General features: G+C 38.3%; 1 protein-coding gene across 1 annotated transcript; it reads left to right on the top strand.

Annotated features, from left to right (window-relative positions):
• The first annotated feature begins 765 nt into the window (after nt 1-765).
• On the top strand, nt 766-2,193 carry LOC127137269 (uncharacterized). Its single transcript, XM_051063740.1, has one exon. It carries the CDS (start codon nt 766-768, stop codon nt 2,191-2,193), a length of 1,428 nt encoding a protein of 475 aa, XP_050919697.1.
• The last annotated feature ends 13,072 nt before the right edge of the window (nt 2,194-15,265 follow it).

Below are 15,265 nucleotides of genomic sequence, written 5' to 3'. Positions count from 1 at the left end.
TATTTATATTCGTAAGAGATATGACATAGTTAATTTCAAACAGAAGGAAGGAGAGTCACTCGGAGACGCTTACAAGAGGTTCAAGTGATTGTTGGTTGCATGTCCTACTCATAACATGGATGCAACTGAACAGGTGCAAAATTTTGTGAATGGCCTTAGAATGAAAACTAAGCAACTCACAAACACGGCTGCCGGTGGCTCAACAAATTTTACAATAGCCATTGGAATAAAGAAAATCATTGAAGCCATTGCAGCAAATGAGCATCTGGAGCTCTATGATCATAGTGTAAGTCAACCTGAAGGTATCATTGATCTCAAGCTAGAAAATCAAGTTTTGAAGATGGAAGATCAAATAACAGCTGAAGTAGAGCGAAGACTCAAGGAAATGGCTCTTGACACTCAAACGGTGGCACAAATTCAACCGGTTCAACCAATTCAAGTGGTTAGTTGTGAAATTTTGGGGGACCTCACTTCGCCATGCATTGTGTGGCAACTGCACAACAGGTAGAAGAGATTAACTTTCTGAAGCAGAACAACCCCTACTCAAATACATATAATCCTGGATGGAAAAATCATCCAAATTTCTCCTAGAGGGACCAACAAGGAAATGTTCAGAAGCAAGCGCCCAATCAATATCAAAGCCAACCACAACAACAATACCGACCACAACAACAATAACCATACCAACAGCAGTTTCAACAACCCCAACAACAATTTCAGCAACAGGTACCAAGAAAAGCGGATTGGGAAATTGCCATTGAAAAAATGGTGGCTCAAAGTTCCCAATTTCAAGAGGAGACTAGAAGTAATCTAAGAAACACGGGTGCTTCGATAAAGAATCTGGAAATGCAAATGACTCAAATTGCTCAACAACTAGCGGGTTCTCAAGCACCGGGTGCATTACCGAGTGCTACAGTTACAAATCCAAGAGAGCATAATAATGTGAGTGCTGTAACCACAAGGAGTGGTAAATTGAAAGAAGTCCCTGAGAAAGATGACGAAGAAGAAGACCAATTGCTTGAAGTTGAGTTGGAAATAAATGAAAATGAGGTTGTGAGTGAAGAGGTGGTGGTGCCTAAACTGGTGGTTAAAGAAAAAGTTAGTGAACCAAAGCCGGTTGTCAAACTCCCTTTCCCCACAAGAGATAAGAAGAAAGCGCAACATGAGAAGAACTTCGAGAAATTCTTAGAGATGTTCAAAAAGCTTGAGATTAACATTCCGTTCTTGGAGGCACTTGAACAAATGCCCTCTTATGCCAAATTTATGAAGGATATTATTTTAAAGAAGAGGAGCATCGATATTGACCCTATTGTACTAACCGAAACTTGTAGTGCAGTTTTGCAGGGTATGAAGATTCTGGTGAAGAAGAAAGATCGAGGCTCAGTAACTATCCCTTGCACTATTGGGGATAGATCCTTCAAAAAGGCCCTTATATACTTGGGGGAAAGTTTGAGTCTCATGTCGTTATCCATTTACAAGAGGTTGGGGATCGGAAAAGTGAAAGATACCAGAATAACACTTCAATTTGCTGACCGCTCTATGAAAAGACCCTATGGAGTAGTGGAAGATGTTCTTGTGAAGATTGATAAGTTTGTGTTTCCGGTGGACTTTGTCATCTTAGAAATGTCGGAAGATGAAGAGATACCGCTCATTCTTGGTAGACCATTTTTGGAGACAAGAAGATGTTTGATAGATATAGAAGAAGGCACCATGACTCTAAAAGTTTACGATGAAGAGTTAAAAATTGATGTGCGAAACACCATGAGATACAAAGATGATGTGGCCACCAGTCAACACATAAAGGTGATTGATCAAGTGGTTCTGCAAGAAAATCCTTTAGGTGAACCACAATTGCCCTTGGAGAGAGTTCTAAGTCTATCAATTTCTGAAGACACTCAAGAAGTTGATGAAAAGGAGAGGGAAGTGTTAGCTATGATGGAAACACAACCACCCTTTAAAGGATCCCGATCGCTCTGGTGGGAAAACTTGAGGGAACCTCAGTTGGAGGAAAAGAAAGATAAGACCAAGAAAGTAGCTGAACTGAAACAACTGCCTGAAAATCTCAAGTATGTTTTTCTAGATTCTGAAAGGAGATGCCCGACTATTATAAACTCTAGTTTAGAAGGTTCCCAAGAAGACAAGCTCGTCAAGGTTCTGAAGAAGCACAAAAGTGCAATGGGATGGGCAATATAAGACTTGAAGGGGATTAGTCCTACGGTATGTATGCATAAAATTCTCATGGAGGATGGTCACAAACCAGTGGTGCAACCCCAAAGAAGACTAAATCCCCCAATGAAAGAAGTCGTTATGAAAGAGGTTGTTAAACTATTAGATGCGGGGTTAATTTATCCCATATCCGATAGCTCTTGGGCAAGTCCTGTTCATGTGGTTCCAAAGAAAGGAGGGACTACCGTGATAAAGAATGAGAAAAATGAGTTGCTCCCTACAAGGACAGTCACGGGGTGGCGTGTTTGCATCGATTACAGAAGGTTGAATTTGGAGACAAGAAAGGATCACTTTCCTTTACCATTCATCGATCAGATGTTGGAAAGGTTGGCTGGTCATGACTACTATTGTTTCCTTGATGGCTACTCTGGATATAATCAGATAGCGGTTGCACCAGAAGATCAAGAGAAGACAACTTTTACATGTCCCTATGGTATTTTTGCTTATAGAAGAATGCCATTTGGGTTATGTAATGCGCCAGCTACATTTCAAAGATGCATGACTTCCATTTTTGCTGACATGCTTGAAAAGCATATGAAGGTCTTCATGGATGACTTCTCGGTATTTGGTTTCTCTTTTGATAATTGTTTGACTAACCTTTCCCTTGTCTTAGAAAGATGCCAACGGACCAATTTGATTCTCAACTGGGAGAAGTGCCACTTCATGGTGCAAGAAGGCATAGTCTTGGGTCACAAAATTTCCCACAAGGGAATAGAAGTGGACCAAGCCAAGATCGAGGTAATAGCAAAGTTGCCCCATCCAATAAACGAAAAAGGTATAAGAAGTTTCTTAGGGCATGCGGGTTTCTACCGCAGGTTTATAAGAGACTTTTCTAAGATAACTAAACCTTTAACTACACTTTTGGTTAAGGACAAGGCTTTTATTTTTGATAAAGAGTGTGCCGTTGCATTTAAAACTATAAAAAATAAATTGGTGACGGCACCAATTGTCATTGCCCTAGATTGGTCTCTACCGTTTGAGATCATGTGTGATGCGAGTGACATTGCAGTAGGAGCAGTTCTTGGGCAACATAGAGATAAACTGTTGCATGTCATATATTATGCTAGTCATGTTTTGAACCCTGCACAGATGAACTATGCGACTACCGAGAAGGAGTTGCTAGCGGTTGTCTATGCCTTTGATAAATTCAGGCAATATCTGTTGGGTTCTAGAGTCATTGTTTATACTGACCATGTTGCCTTGAAGTATTTATTTGCTAAGCAGGACTCTAAGCCAAGACTATTGATATGGATCTTACTCCTCCAAGAGTTTGATGTGGAAATTCGTGACAAGAGAGGGTGTGAAAATATTATGGCCGATCACCTCTCTTGGATGTCCCCTATAGAGGAGAATGAGGAAAAACGTCCAATAAAGGATGAGTTTGCTGATGAACACATCCTTGTTGTTATTGGAATACCATGGTTCACAGACTACGCAAACTATCTAGTAGGTGGGGTGATCCCTAGCGATTTTGACTCTAACAAAAAGAAAAAGTTTGTGCGTGATTGTAGGTTTTACTTGTGGGATGACCCATTCTTGTACAAGAAAGGAGTAGACGTGTTGGTTAGAAGATGTGTTCCCGAAGAAGAACAAAGAGATATCCTGAAAGCATGCCATGACTCTGACTATGGTGGAAACTTTAGTGGTGATAAAACCGCAGCCAAAGTCCTCCAGTCAGGCTTATACTGGCCTACACTTTTCAAAGATGCTCAGCAATTAATCAAAGAGTGCGATAAGTGTCAAAGGATGGGTAACATCTTGAAAAGAAATCAGATACCTCAGAACCCCATGTTGGAAGTTGAACTCTTTGATGTTTGGGGTATTGACTTCATGGGACCATTTCCACCTTTATTTGGAAAGAACTATATTTTGGTGACGATGGATTATGTATCCAAGTGGGTAGAAGCAGTTGCTCTACCAACAAATGATGCAAAAGTGGTAGTCATGTTTCTAAAGAAGAACATATTTGTCAGGTTTGGAGTGCCAAGAGCTCTAATAAGTGATGAGGGAACTCATTTCTTAAATCACCTAATGGAGAAGCCACTCTTGAAGTATAATGTAAAACATCGTATAGCCACTCCGTACCATCTACAAACAAGTGGTCAAGTTGAAGTGTCGAATAGGCAGCTGAAACAAATTCTTGAGAAGACGGTTAACTCATCTCGCAAAGATTGGGCAAGTAAGCTTGATGATGCGCTTTAGGCATACCGAACTGATTTCAAAACACCAATTGGTATGTCTCCTTATCAATTGGTATATAGTAAGGCCTGTCACTTACCCTTAAAACTTGAACACAAAGCTTTGTGGGCTTCAAAATTCCTTAATTTGGATCTTTCGAAAGCGGGAGAGTCCCGAATCCTTCAACTCCATGAGTTAGAAGAACTTAGGAACCGAGCATACGAAAATGCCAAAATTTACAAAGATCAAACAAAAAAATGGCATGATAGAAGGATCCAAAAGAAGAAATTTTGGGAAGGACAAATGGTGTTATTGTTTAATTCGAGGATGAAGTTGTTCTCGGGAAAGATGAGATCAAAATGGTCGGGACCGTTTATGGTACACAAGGTATATCCCGATGGGGCAATTGAAATAAAAAATTAATTAAATATGGACATTTTAAAAGTAAATGGCCAAAGGTTAAAACCTTACAATGCGGAGCAAGAAGTCGGTCAAATTGATGTTGTTCATCTTGTCTGATAAGATGAACAACCGTCGAGCCAAGTGACGTTAAACGAAGCGCTACGTGGAAGGCAACCCACGTTTTTGTGTCTAATTATTTTCTTTGTTTTGTTGTGTGTTATTGACGTGTAGGTTTGAACAATGTTTGCTAGAGGAGCCAAAAGTTCATGTGCAAAAAGTCTATGGAAAATCGGAAGCAGAAGCCCGGTTACGAAGCTTGAAACGAAAAATGAAAGAAAAAGAAAAATAAGGACCTGACACGACCCCCCGTGTCAGAAAGAGAGTGGAGAAGAAAAAAATTTCCAGGGGTCTGACACGGTCGCCCGTGTCAGCTGACACGGCCCATGTCAGCCCCTACTAAAGCAAAATTTTGAAAAAAAAAGGGGCAGATCACTGACACGACCGCTCGTGTTAGCCGACACGGCCATGTCAGCAAGCGTGTTTTCAAAATTTTGATTTTTTTTTTACTATTTTGACATGGGGGCCACCTCCAATTACACCTATTAATTATCTTTTATCACTCATTCACACTTCATAAACCCTTTTTCTTACCTATTCTCTCAACTTCACCTCTCTTCCTCTCAAGAAAACCTAAGAACCTCCATTAAAGCTTCACAAAAAGCTTCAACCTTTTCCCTCAAAACTCCATCAAATCTCCAACCATCTTCACAAAAGCTTCTCCATTTTCCATCCTCTACCTTCCTACGATAGTATTTTTTCCCTAATATTTATTTTTAATTTCAAGTTTTGTGTGTGTGTGCAGGTAATAGCATGTCTCGCCGAGCAGACAAAAGCACGAACGTGGCAGAATCATCCCGCCCACGTCAAAGGGAAAGAAGGACTCAGAGTGAGCACAATATTGTGTTTGAAGACTTAGACCACCAAAAAAGGCACATTGCTCACCTTAAGAGAAAATTGACACCCACTAGATACATGTGTGATAACATTTTGCAGGAATTAGGATTGCAGACTGAAATCCACCGAATGTTCCATAACTTAGGTATGCTGGAATTCATGCAGTTAGAAGCGCCAACTTTTGCGCGTATTACTCTTGAATTTTTAAGTACCATTGAATTTAAATTAAAAAATCAGTGGAATGAAACTGAGAAAGAGTACTATGGTACTTTACGTTTTCGTTTGTTTAATACTAATCTGGAATTGTTTGTGGATGAATTAGGGAGTATCCTAAAACTCCCAATAGTAGGCCCTGGAACGGTGCCCGATACTTTTGTTCTGGCTGAATTTTGGACAGCTATAACAGGTAAAGCTAAATATATCTCCAAGGGGGAAAAAGCATCGGGTATCCATAACCCTTGTTTCAGGTACGCTCAGAAGGCTTTGGCGTACACCATGTTCGGTCGCGGTGATAGCACCGGTGTCGCCACCCAGAGGGAGCTTTTCTTTTTGTATAGTATGGAAGCACAAACACCTATCAATGTAGCAATATTTGCAGCTGACTACCTAGGCAGAGATGGTCGCGCTACTTCAGGCGACATTTTGGTTGGCAGAATGATCACCCAGATTGCCGACCATTTTGAGTTTGGTGCTGCGCTTGCTGAAGTTCCACAGGTGCCAGGTAAGAATAAATTGGACATGACCGCGTTGATTCAACAAGGCATGATTGAGGTAAAGCAAGATCACTATTCTCTTGTATGCCAAAAAGTTCATATTCTTGCTTTACCCGCTTATGATTTTATTAGTATCACTAATAAAGCCAATTGGCTTTATGAGTGTCCCGACCTGGATGAGGGGGACGAAGATTTTCTTGATTCCTTTCCTGCAGATGAGCATATGGAGGATGCACCTAGCACTGAGGAGCAGTTTTACCAACAACCACAAGGAACGACCTAAGATTCAGGGTCCTATTCCATGCCACATGACCAATGGGGTTGGATTCAAAATGAGATCGGTCACCTTCGCACGGAGCAATCTAAGCAGGGTGAGGAGCTCACAAGGTTCGGAGTTGAACAACGCCGCCAAGGGACGGTTTTGGATAAAATGAATGTGATGATGCAACACATGATGTTGCATTATCCGTATCCTCCTCCACCTCCTCAGTAGACATTGTGAGTACCCCTCTTATCTTGACAATGAACATTGTGGACAATGCTTGGTTCAAGTGTGGGGTTTATTTTATTGTTTTGTATTTTGTTTAAGTTGTGTTTGGTTGTTTTTTTACTTTGTTTTGTTTTTGTGTGTTTGTTTTATTTGCATGTGTTACAGATAAAAGTGGATTCTACTGGATAAATGATGAACTAGTGACCAGTGAGGGAAAGATGCAACCCCGGATTTGCTCCCGAGATAACCTAGAAGTTGATACAGTTGAGAAAGAAAATGTTGGACGCAACTTGGCAACTCTAGACCGAAATAGGGGATGGTAGACCCAAGCTGAAAAATAAGCTGCTTGACATGAAGAGTGGTTTGGAGCCTGCAAGCTTATCCAACATGGTGAGAGTTCAACAAAAACCAAACACAAAAGAGTGCATTCATGTATGACTTTATCACTCTGATTTTGCGTAAGTTCTACTGATACAACACAACACAAAGACGCACACTGAGGCACGTTGTTTGTTTTCGCCCTTTAGCCTTTCTAGCCATCCGTAATGTTGTATTTATCCATTGTTAACCCCGTTGAGCCTGTGCCCCCTTGTTTGTGAAGACCATTATGTTAACCATAAGCCAAACACTTCCTACCTTCGCTCGGCATGACTGTTGTAGTTCCAAATTCGTGCAAAAAGATAAGTTTGGGGTGGTGATCCTTAGAAAAATTGAAAAAGGGAAAGTACAACAAAAGAAAAAATTTGTGAAAACATATACTTCTACCGAAAAGAAAAAAGAGAAAAGAAATGAAAAATGGAGATGAGATAAAAGCACTTGCCTAAGTCAAAGACTCATACCATAATGAGATACTCAAAGAAAGAAAAAATTGAGTGAAAAAAAAAGAGTCAAGTTGGACAACACCCCATGAAATAATTTGTGCACAAAGAAAAACCACAACATGAATGTCGAGTTTTAAACCTTCGTCATCCATTTCCTTGTCTATCCCCACCATACCTAAGCTCAGTTACAACCCGAAAGACCTCTAAAAGTGTGTGAATTTGGTTTGTGTAGTGAACGTAGAATTTATTCAAAAATTAAGAGTTGATATTGCGTACCTTGATATTATGAGTGACAAACACTTTAACCCCGAGAGATTTGGTGAGTGGTGTGAAGAAGTTTGCAGGTGAAGAAACACTCTGATATGGTAATGCGGTGGATAGTTCGAATGGGTGAACCAGAAGCTTAATCGGGAAGGAGGAAGATAAGTTGCGAATAACATCAGCTGTATTATGGAACGAAGAAAATCCATGGTTGACCTCTATTTTGTCTCTTATATCACTTGAGGACAAGCAATGAGATAAGTTTGGGGTTATGATCGGTCACCATTTGCACTTAGTTTTCATCATCCATCCAGCATGAATCTTCAAGAATTGGTAACACTTTTTTCTTTCTTTTAGTTGATTTCCAAAGTTTTATCGCATTTCATAATTTCCTTCTTGTTTTATGTTTTATTAGTGGTTCATCTCTTTTTATCGCATTTTATGCGTTTCCGTGGTAGTTCTATTTGGTTTCCAGGTCCAACAATAAGCCCGAAAGATGCGTAAGGGAAGAACGGGAGTCAAAAATGGTTTGCAAAGCGAAATATACGCAAAATGGTGCCTGACACGGGTGTTTGTGTCAGCTTATGCAGAAGGTGGAAAACTTGAGGGCGAAAATAGGGTGCTGACACAGGTGCCCGTGTCAGCTGACACGACCCGTGTCAGTCTGTGCAGAAGTGGGAAAGCAAGAAAGCAGAAAATAGGGGGCTGACACGGGTGCCCGTGTCAGCAAAGTATGAATGAAAAAAGTTAACAGGGAGCCAACACGAGCACCCGTGTCAGCTGACACGACCTGTGTTGGCCAATTCGCTCCTTTTGCTGATTTTTATTTTTTCAAGTCTCTTTGTAACTTCGGAGGGCAGTCTTGGTATTTCACGATGCTTTTGGATGATTTGGAACTATTTAGTCTACTATTGGTGAAGAAAAAAATGGGACTTTTGGATGGTACGAAGAATAGACAGAAAAGAGAAGAGAGCTTTCAAGGGGTTGGGAGAAGAAGAGACTTTCAAGATTGGAAGAGATTGAAGATCAACCTTCATCACCAAAGAATTGTAATGTCTCTATTTTGTAATTTGCTTTCTTTGAATACTATGAGAAGCTAAACCCCCTAATGCTAGGGGGGTGTCCCTGAATTGCTTATGTATGAACAATATTTCTATGTTTTTATGATCATCAACGTTGTTCTTAATTCAAATTATTATATAAAGTTCTTAATGCTTATTTTTTTATCGGACAAATAGAATTTTGATCTATGGTTAGGGTTTAGGTCGGACAAACCACCTTATCGCTTTTTGTATAATAATACTTCGATATAATCGCTTAGGAATAAGGATCAAACTGTAATAGCCGTAAATTCTTGTTACAACTGCGTATTTCTTAACGTCATTTTGAATAGCTAAGGAATTAGGATGGAAAATGACTGTTAATGGTTTTCGGCTAAGGAATTAGAGAAAACAATTCTTGAGAATCAGCGTTGAATAAATACAACGAAGATATTATATAATATGGGAGTAGTGTAGTACAAAGTAATTCATACATCTGGCCCTAGCATGCTTTCTTATATCGATTAAAAGATTTTTTTATGCTTTGTGTAATTTATTCTCGTAATTATCATTTCGAAAACAATCAACAAACCCCCTTTGATATTTTGTTCAATTGAATTATTGTAAAGGTATGTACTTAATACGCAATCCTTGAGGTCGATACTCGGGATAACTCCCATTTTATTACTATATCGGTGCAAATAGTACACTTGCTATTTTACCGATCATTGAGCATCGTCCTTGCAAGCTCTGTCACTGGCCTATTTTTCCTCTCTACTACTCCCATTTTATTGGGGAGTTTGTGGAGTGGAAATGTGAGCCCTTTTTTACCAAGATAAATTCTTTAATTGTTGGATTGGGGAACTTACCAATTGCGCAAACACCTAGAATTTTTCCCTTAACGTTATCTCCATATGATACAAATGCCCCTTCTTTAGGGAAGAAGTTGGAGAATAGGGTTTTGTCATCTGCCATATGCTTTGAACACTCGCTATCTATATACCATTTGGTGTTTGAGATTGTAAATCCTTCCTTCAATGAAACAGTTAGTTCTTAACTTTAGGTACCCATATCATTTTCGGCCCTTGTTGTTAGTTTCATAAACATCTTTCTCATTTGCTTTAGAGATGTAGGCATTTACAGGTTTAGATAGGATTCTTGCTTTGTGTTCATAGTGTCTAATGTCAAAATATGAAGGAGGATGTCCTTCTTTACTTTTATAACTTTTCCTAATAAAACAGGACATAGCAACACGTCCTTCCCTATTACAATAATTGCATTTAAGAGTTTTACAATGAAAGGTGGCTTTGGATTTATAAATGTTATAGAAATTTTTACTGTAACATCCCGAAATTTGATTAAATTACTTAATTAGATTATTTCATATTTTATTTAATTAATTTGAATTTAGAGTGTCTTTAATTAAATATGTATGGTAGTTTGTATGTGCATGTGGGACATTTATGGGGTGTAGTGAGAGCATTGGTGGGTAGTAGAAGGATTATAACAAGTCATATAATTAAAATAATTAGAATTATAGTTATTTGGATTAATAGTTAGAATAAAATTAGAAAAGGATATTTTGGGTGGAAAATAGGAAATTAGAGAATATAAAGGGAATGGTGAAAATTATAGCATAAGTTGGGTCTTAGTGCAATTTTAAGAGAGTAAATAATTAGGTTAAGGATAAATAGTAGTTAGTAGATTTTTTGGAGAAAAAAGAGTATGTGAAACTAGAAATAGGAGAAAAGAGGCAAGGCTAGGGATTAAGAGGACCACCATTGTTAGAGCTTGAAGGTACTTTTGCTGGAAAATCTAAGGTAAGGGGAGATTACTCCAAATATGATGTTGAATGTATAATTGGGTAGAGGGAAGTCATTAATCCCATTAGGTTTTTCCTTGATCTTTATCTTTTGATGAATATTTTGATGGATATAATTGAATTATATAATAACATAAATTAGGTGATATATGATCTGAATTTAATGTATTGATTTACCATGGAACTTGTTTCTTGTTAATGATGTTGTATGAATTGGTGTTTCTATGTTGTTGTGATTTTGATTAATAAAACATGTTAATTCCATGGTTAATTAAAGGAAATGCGTGTTCATTGATAGATAAATTATGTATTGATATTATATAATGTTTTCTCAATTATTGTTGTTCGATTTGAGGGTTGGGAAGAGAAAATCAGAGTTTTAAATTGAACTCCATAACCAAAATGGAAATTCTTCTTTCTGCTTCAGGGAGATGGGCGTCACCCTCATGACGACCAAGTCACCATGGCCTTTGAGGCATTTACGGGCGTTAGCTGCCTAAGAGGTAGATCGTCATGGTCCCCAAGCATAACTTTATGGGACAAGCATCATGGTGATGACGTGTGACATGGGGGTGGGCAGTGAGAGGCATCACCTGGGTGACAGGTAACCCTTCATACTGCCAGAATGAGTGTTGTTCACTCAGTTGCTTGAAATTGAGTTATTGGTTCCGATTTTGTTGTTGTGTTATGATTAGGCTATTATTTTGACACTATTTAGAGGTATTTTGGTGTTATGTATTATTTATTGTTGAATTAATCAATTGTTGTGATGTTATGTATAATTATGGTGATTATATGGTGATAATTTTGATGATATTGCATGTTGTAAATCATGCATTCATTATGTACGGGCTTCGGTCCAGTTTTGGTGTGCTTTGGTCCGATGGTGTGGATTCAAGAGCGAGTAGCTGATTCCATATGGGAATCGATGGAGTGTTAGTTATGGTGATAGTAGAGAATTGGTGTGCTCTGGTTCTAAGGTAGGAATTCAAGAGCGAGATGGACCTGTGTTATCCGTGATGGTACCACATGTATGTAAAGTATTAGTGTTGAGTACATTGCATCATTTGTTAGCATATGTATTTGCATGATTATGTTGATATTGATGGCTGAGAATACTTATACGGTGAATGTGAATGAATTGTGTTGGAATGACGTGTATGCATGTATGTGATTGTTGATGCTTTCTTAGGCTACCCTTGCATATTTTTGCATCATTATATATTTCTAGTGTATTCTCACCCCTTTGTTGTTTGTGTGGTTTTATGCTACTTCTTAGGGTACCGTTGAGCAGGTAAATTAGTAGCCGCTTAGAAGCTGAAGGATGGTGTCGAAGTTCTTCTTCTTCTTCCCGTTTTATGCGATATTTAGATTCTGTTGCTCTGATTTGTAACATTGGGTGAGTGAACGATTCATTTATTTATTTATTATTATTTGCGAGATTGTTGATGTTGAAGGCGTTTTGTCATAACCATGTTTTATGTTATGAGACTTAATTGCTTATTGATTTACTTCAATTGAATTGTTTTCCACTATGATGAGCTTGTGCTAAGGAGAGCATGTGATGACGGGTGTTTAAATTATTGCATGGTTTATTTAAACTGTGTTACGGAGCAAGATTATGTTGTTTGAGTGACACCCTATGTGTGTAGTTATTTTATTTTTGTATTATTCTATGTTAGGGTTGTTAGGGTGTTGCATTTACTATTATTGTTTGGTTCGTAGCCAAGTTCAACTTTGTTGCAGGATCTCTTTGATTACCTAAAAAATAATTTAAGTGTTCTCTTCCTTTGGTGAACTTGACAAGTTAATGACACACTATCATTACATAATATTTACGATTATTTTCAACATGATTGGTGGGATATTGACCAAAATCCAAGCTAAAACGATGAATAAGTGAGCAAAATTGCCAAAGGTGAAGGATATGGGGACTTAAAAAATAAAGATATAAAGGAAGAAACTAATGATTTTGCCCATGAATTTCTCACGACTATGATGCTCTCATCGTGGGCGATATGTGTAAGATCCCAATTTTGTCCCTAAGACCCCTCATGGCATCATAACATTGCATTTGGCATTGCCTCAAGGATCATAAGCATCTTGGTTCCCTTTGCCTTTGGGTGGGACTCCTTGTGAGTGGTTTGAGATCACCAAGCATATTTGAATTGTATATCATTGCTTTTCTTATTTTATTTACTAACCAAAAGCACAAAAATATGTCACTAACATCTTTTGTTTGAAGCTTGAGCAATCACAAGGTCAAAAGCTTCAAGGAGATCATTGGTACAAAGACATGGTCAAGAGGAGATGATAGGAAGCATGGTAATGGTTCCAAAAGCTTTCATCCATCAAATATGCCTCCCTAGTATCTCAATTCATCATTTTGATAAAAGCAAGTCAAAGGGTTTGAGGTTGGTTCCCCAAAGAAACCTTAATTCATCTGTGCACCACAATGCCTTGCTCTTGAAGCAACCTCAACCCATGATCAAATACAATCAAGGGAAGTTCTTTGATTCATCATTTAATGCATATTTGAACTTATTTGAGTGTCCTCAATCATCAATTCATCAAGATATGGGTTGTGGACTTGAGAAGTTGATCAGTCAATCCATCTGACTATTTTGAAATGCACTGAGACCTAACTTTTTATGTGTTGGTCAAATGGAGATGGTTCCAAAATAATAAATGTTCTTGAGGACAATATGAACAACTTTCATGTTCATCAAAAATTGATTTGAATCTTGGAAGGCCATCTCCCATTCCAATACATTATAGGTCATTTTGACTGAAACCCTAATTTTAGGTCAACTTCCCAAGGACATAACTCATTCATTTTTTATGATTTTTAGGTGGGATCAAATGCATTGGAAATATTAAGATGTCTACTTCAAATGTTATGTTGAACAAAATTTCAATATCTCAAAGGAAATACATGTGATAATTCAAGACATTATAGGTCCTTTTGGGCCAAATGCATTGAAAGGCAAAAAAGTCAAACTTCAAGTGCCCATAACTTCTTCATCAAAACTCTAAATGATGCAAAATTTAAGTCCATCTTGATTGTCTTGAAAAGATATACAACTTTGTTGTTGGAGGTTGTTTCATTTGAGGCTTGCATCATCAAAACAGAAGGGCTTGAACGTTGGCCAAATTTAGAAACTTTGCATTGACATGTTTTGCACATCACACTTTAAACTCAAATTTCATTAATTTCCACACTCCAAATGGATTTTTGCAGAACATAACAATTGTTCCTTACATCAAGACCTTTCCAACCATTACTCACATGATCATATTTGGATTTGGCAAATGGTATTTTCGAAGAGTTGAACATTCAGGCATAATTATGGAATGCACATGAAATCTTGATACACAAGCAATTGCCATTCAAACTACACGTCCAATTCAACTTGGTTGGTGTTCAGCATGCATTTACACCAGCTTTTGGGCTTTTCACGCGCCTGTACAGGCCCATGCATGAAGGATCCAAATTCCATGCACATGAGAATTCACCTTGCTTGCAGTTGGTTTTGCTATAAATAGAAGGGTTCAGCTTCATTCAAACTCAATCTAAAGGCGCCTGAAACCCTGTTGAAGTGATTCCCCAATCTCACCAAAGAAGCAATTTCCATTTTTCTTCAAACTTTTCAGATCCAAAATTCAACTTCATCTGGTTGAATTCTTAGATCTAAAGCTTCTAAACCTTCATCATTTATCTCACTGATCTTCTGTTTTGGCAAAGCAAGCAAGGAATTGAGCTCAAGTTACCAGAATTCAAGCTTACTCTTCAACTGGTATTTCATTCGAATCTCATCATCCATTGACCTATTTGCTTAGATCTTGTGTTGGTTGAAGTCCTCTCAATAGAGGCATCATGTTTATGCATTCAATTTTTGAAATCCATTGAGTTCATGATGAACACCAAATTTTTCAACCTCTGATTTCTCACACCATGGAAATCTAGGGTAAAAATGGATGGTGCAGGGATGATGTACATCATCCCAGCTTTCCAAAGATGCATAGATCGTGCATTTTCATTAAGGTTTGAATCTCTGCAACTCTGGTCGGAATTCTGAGGCTCACCGGAGAAAACGGTGGCTCCGGTGGCCATCCCAACTCCAGATCAATTCCTGGCCACACGATCTTGTTTCCAGATCTAATCTGGACCGTTCCATGTTATGACTTGTTTTAATGCTGCGTGTGGTTCAGTTGACCAAGGCGTATGGTGGGAGTGCATCTCTGGAGCGTATGATCTGCCAGCTCAATTAATGAGCTCAGATCTAACGCTCCTTGTTTTTTTGCTTTTTTTATTTTCTGATTTTATTTTCTTTAATTCCAATTATTTTCAAAAATCA

The sequence above is a fragment of the Lathyrus oleraceus genome, chromosome 4, assembly GCF_024323335.1.
Source record: "Lathyrus oleraceus cultivar Zhongwan6 chromosome 4, CAAS_Psat_ZW6_1.0, whole genome shotgun sequence".
NCBI lineage: Eukaryota > Viridiplantae > Streptophyta > Magnoliopsida > Fabales > Fabaceae > Lathyrus > Lathyrus oleraceus.
Note: the sequence above shows the minus strand (reverse complement) of the source record. Positions and strands in the feature narration are given on the sequence as shown.

Bases quoted from the DNA above. Each gene is read 5' to 3' on its own strand.
- LOC127137269 (XM_051063740.1), top strand. From the start codon at position 766: ATGGTGGCTCAAAGTTCCCAATTTCAAGAGGAGACTAGAAGTAATCTA.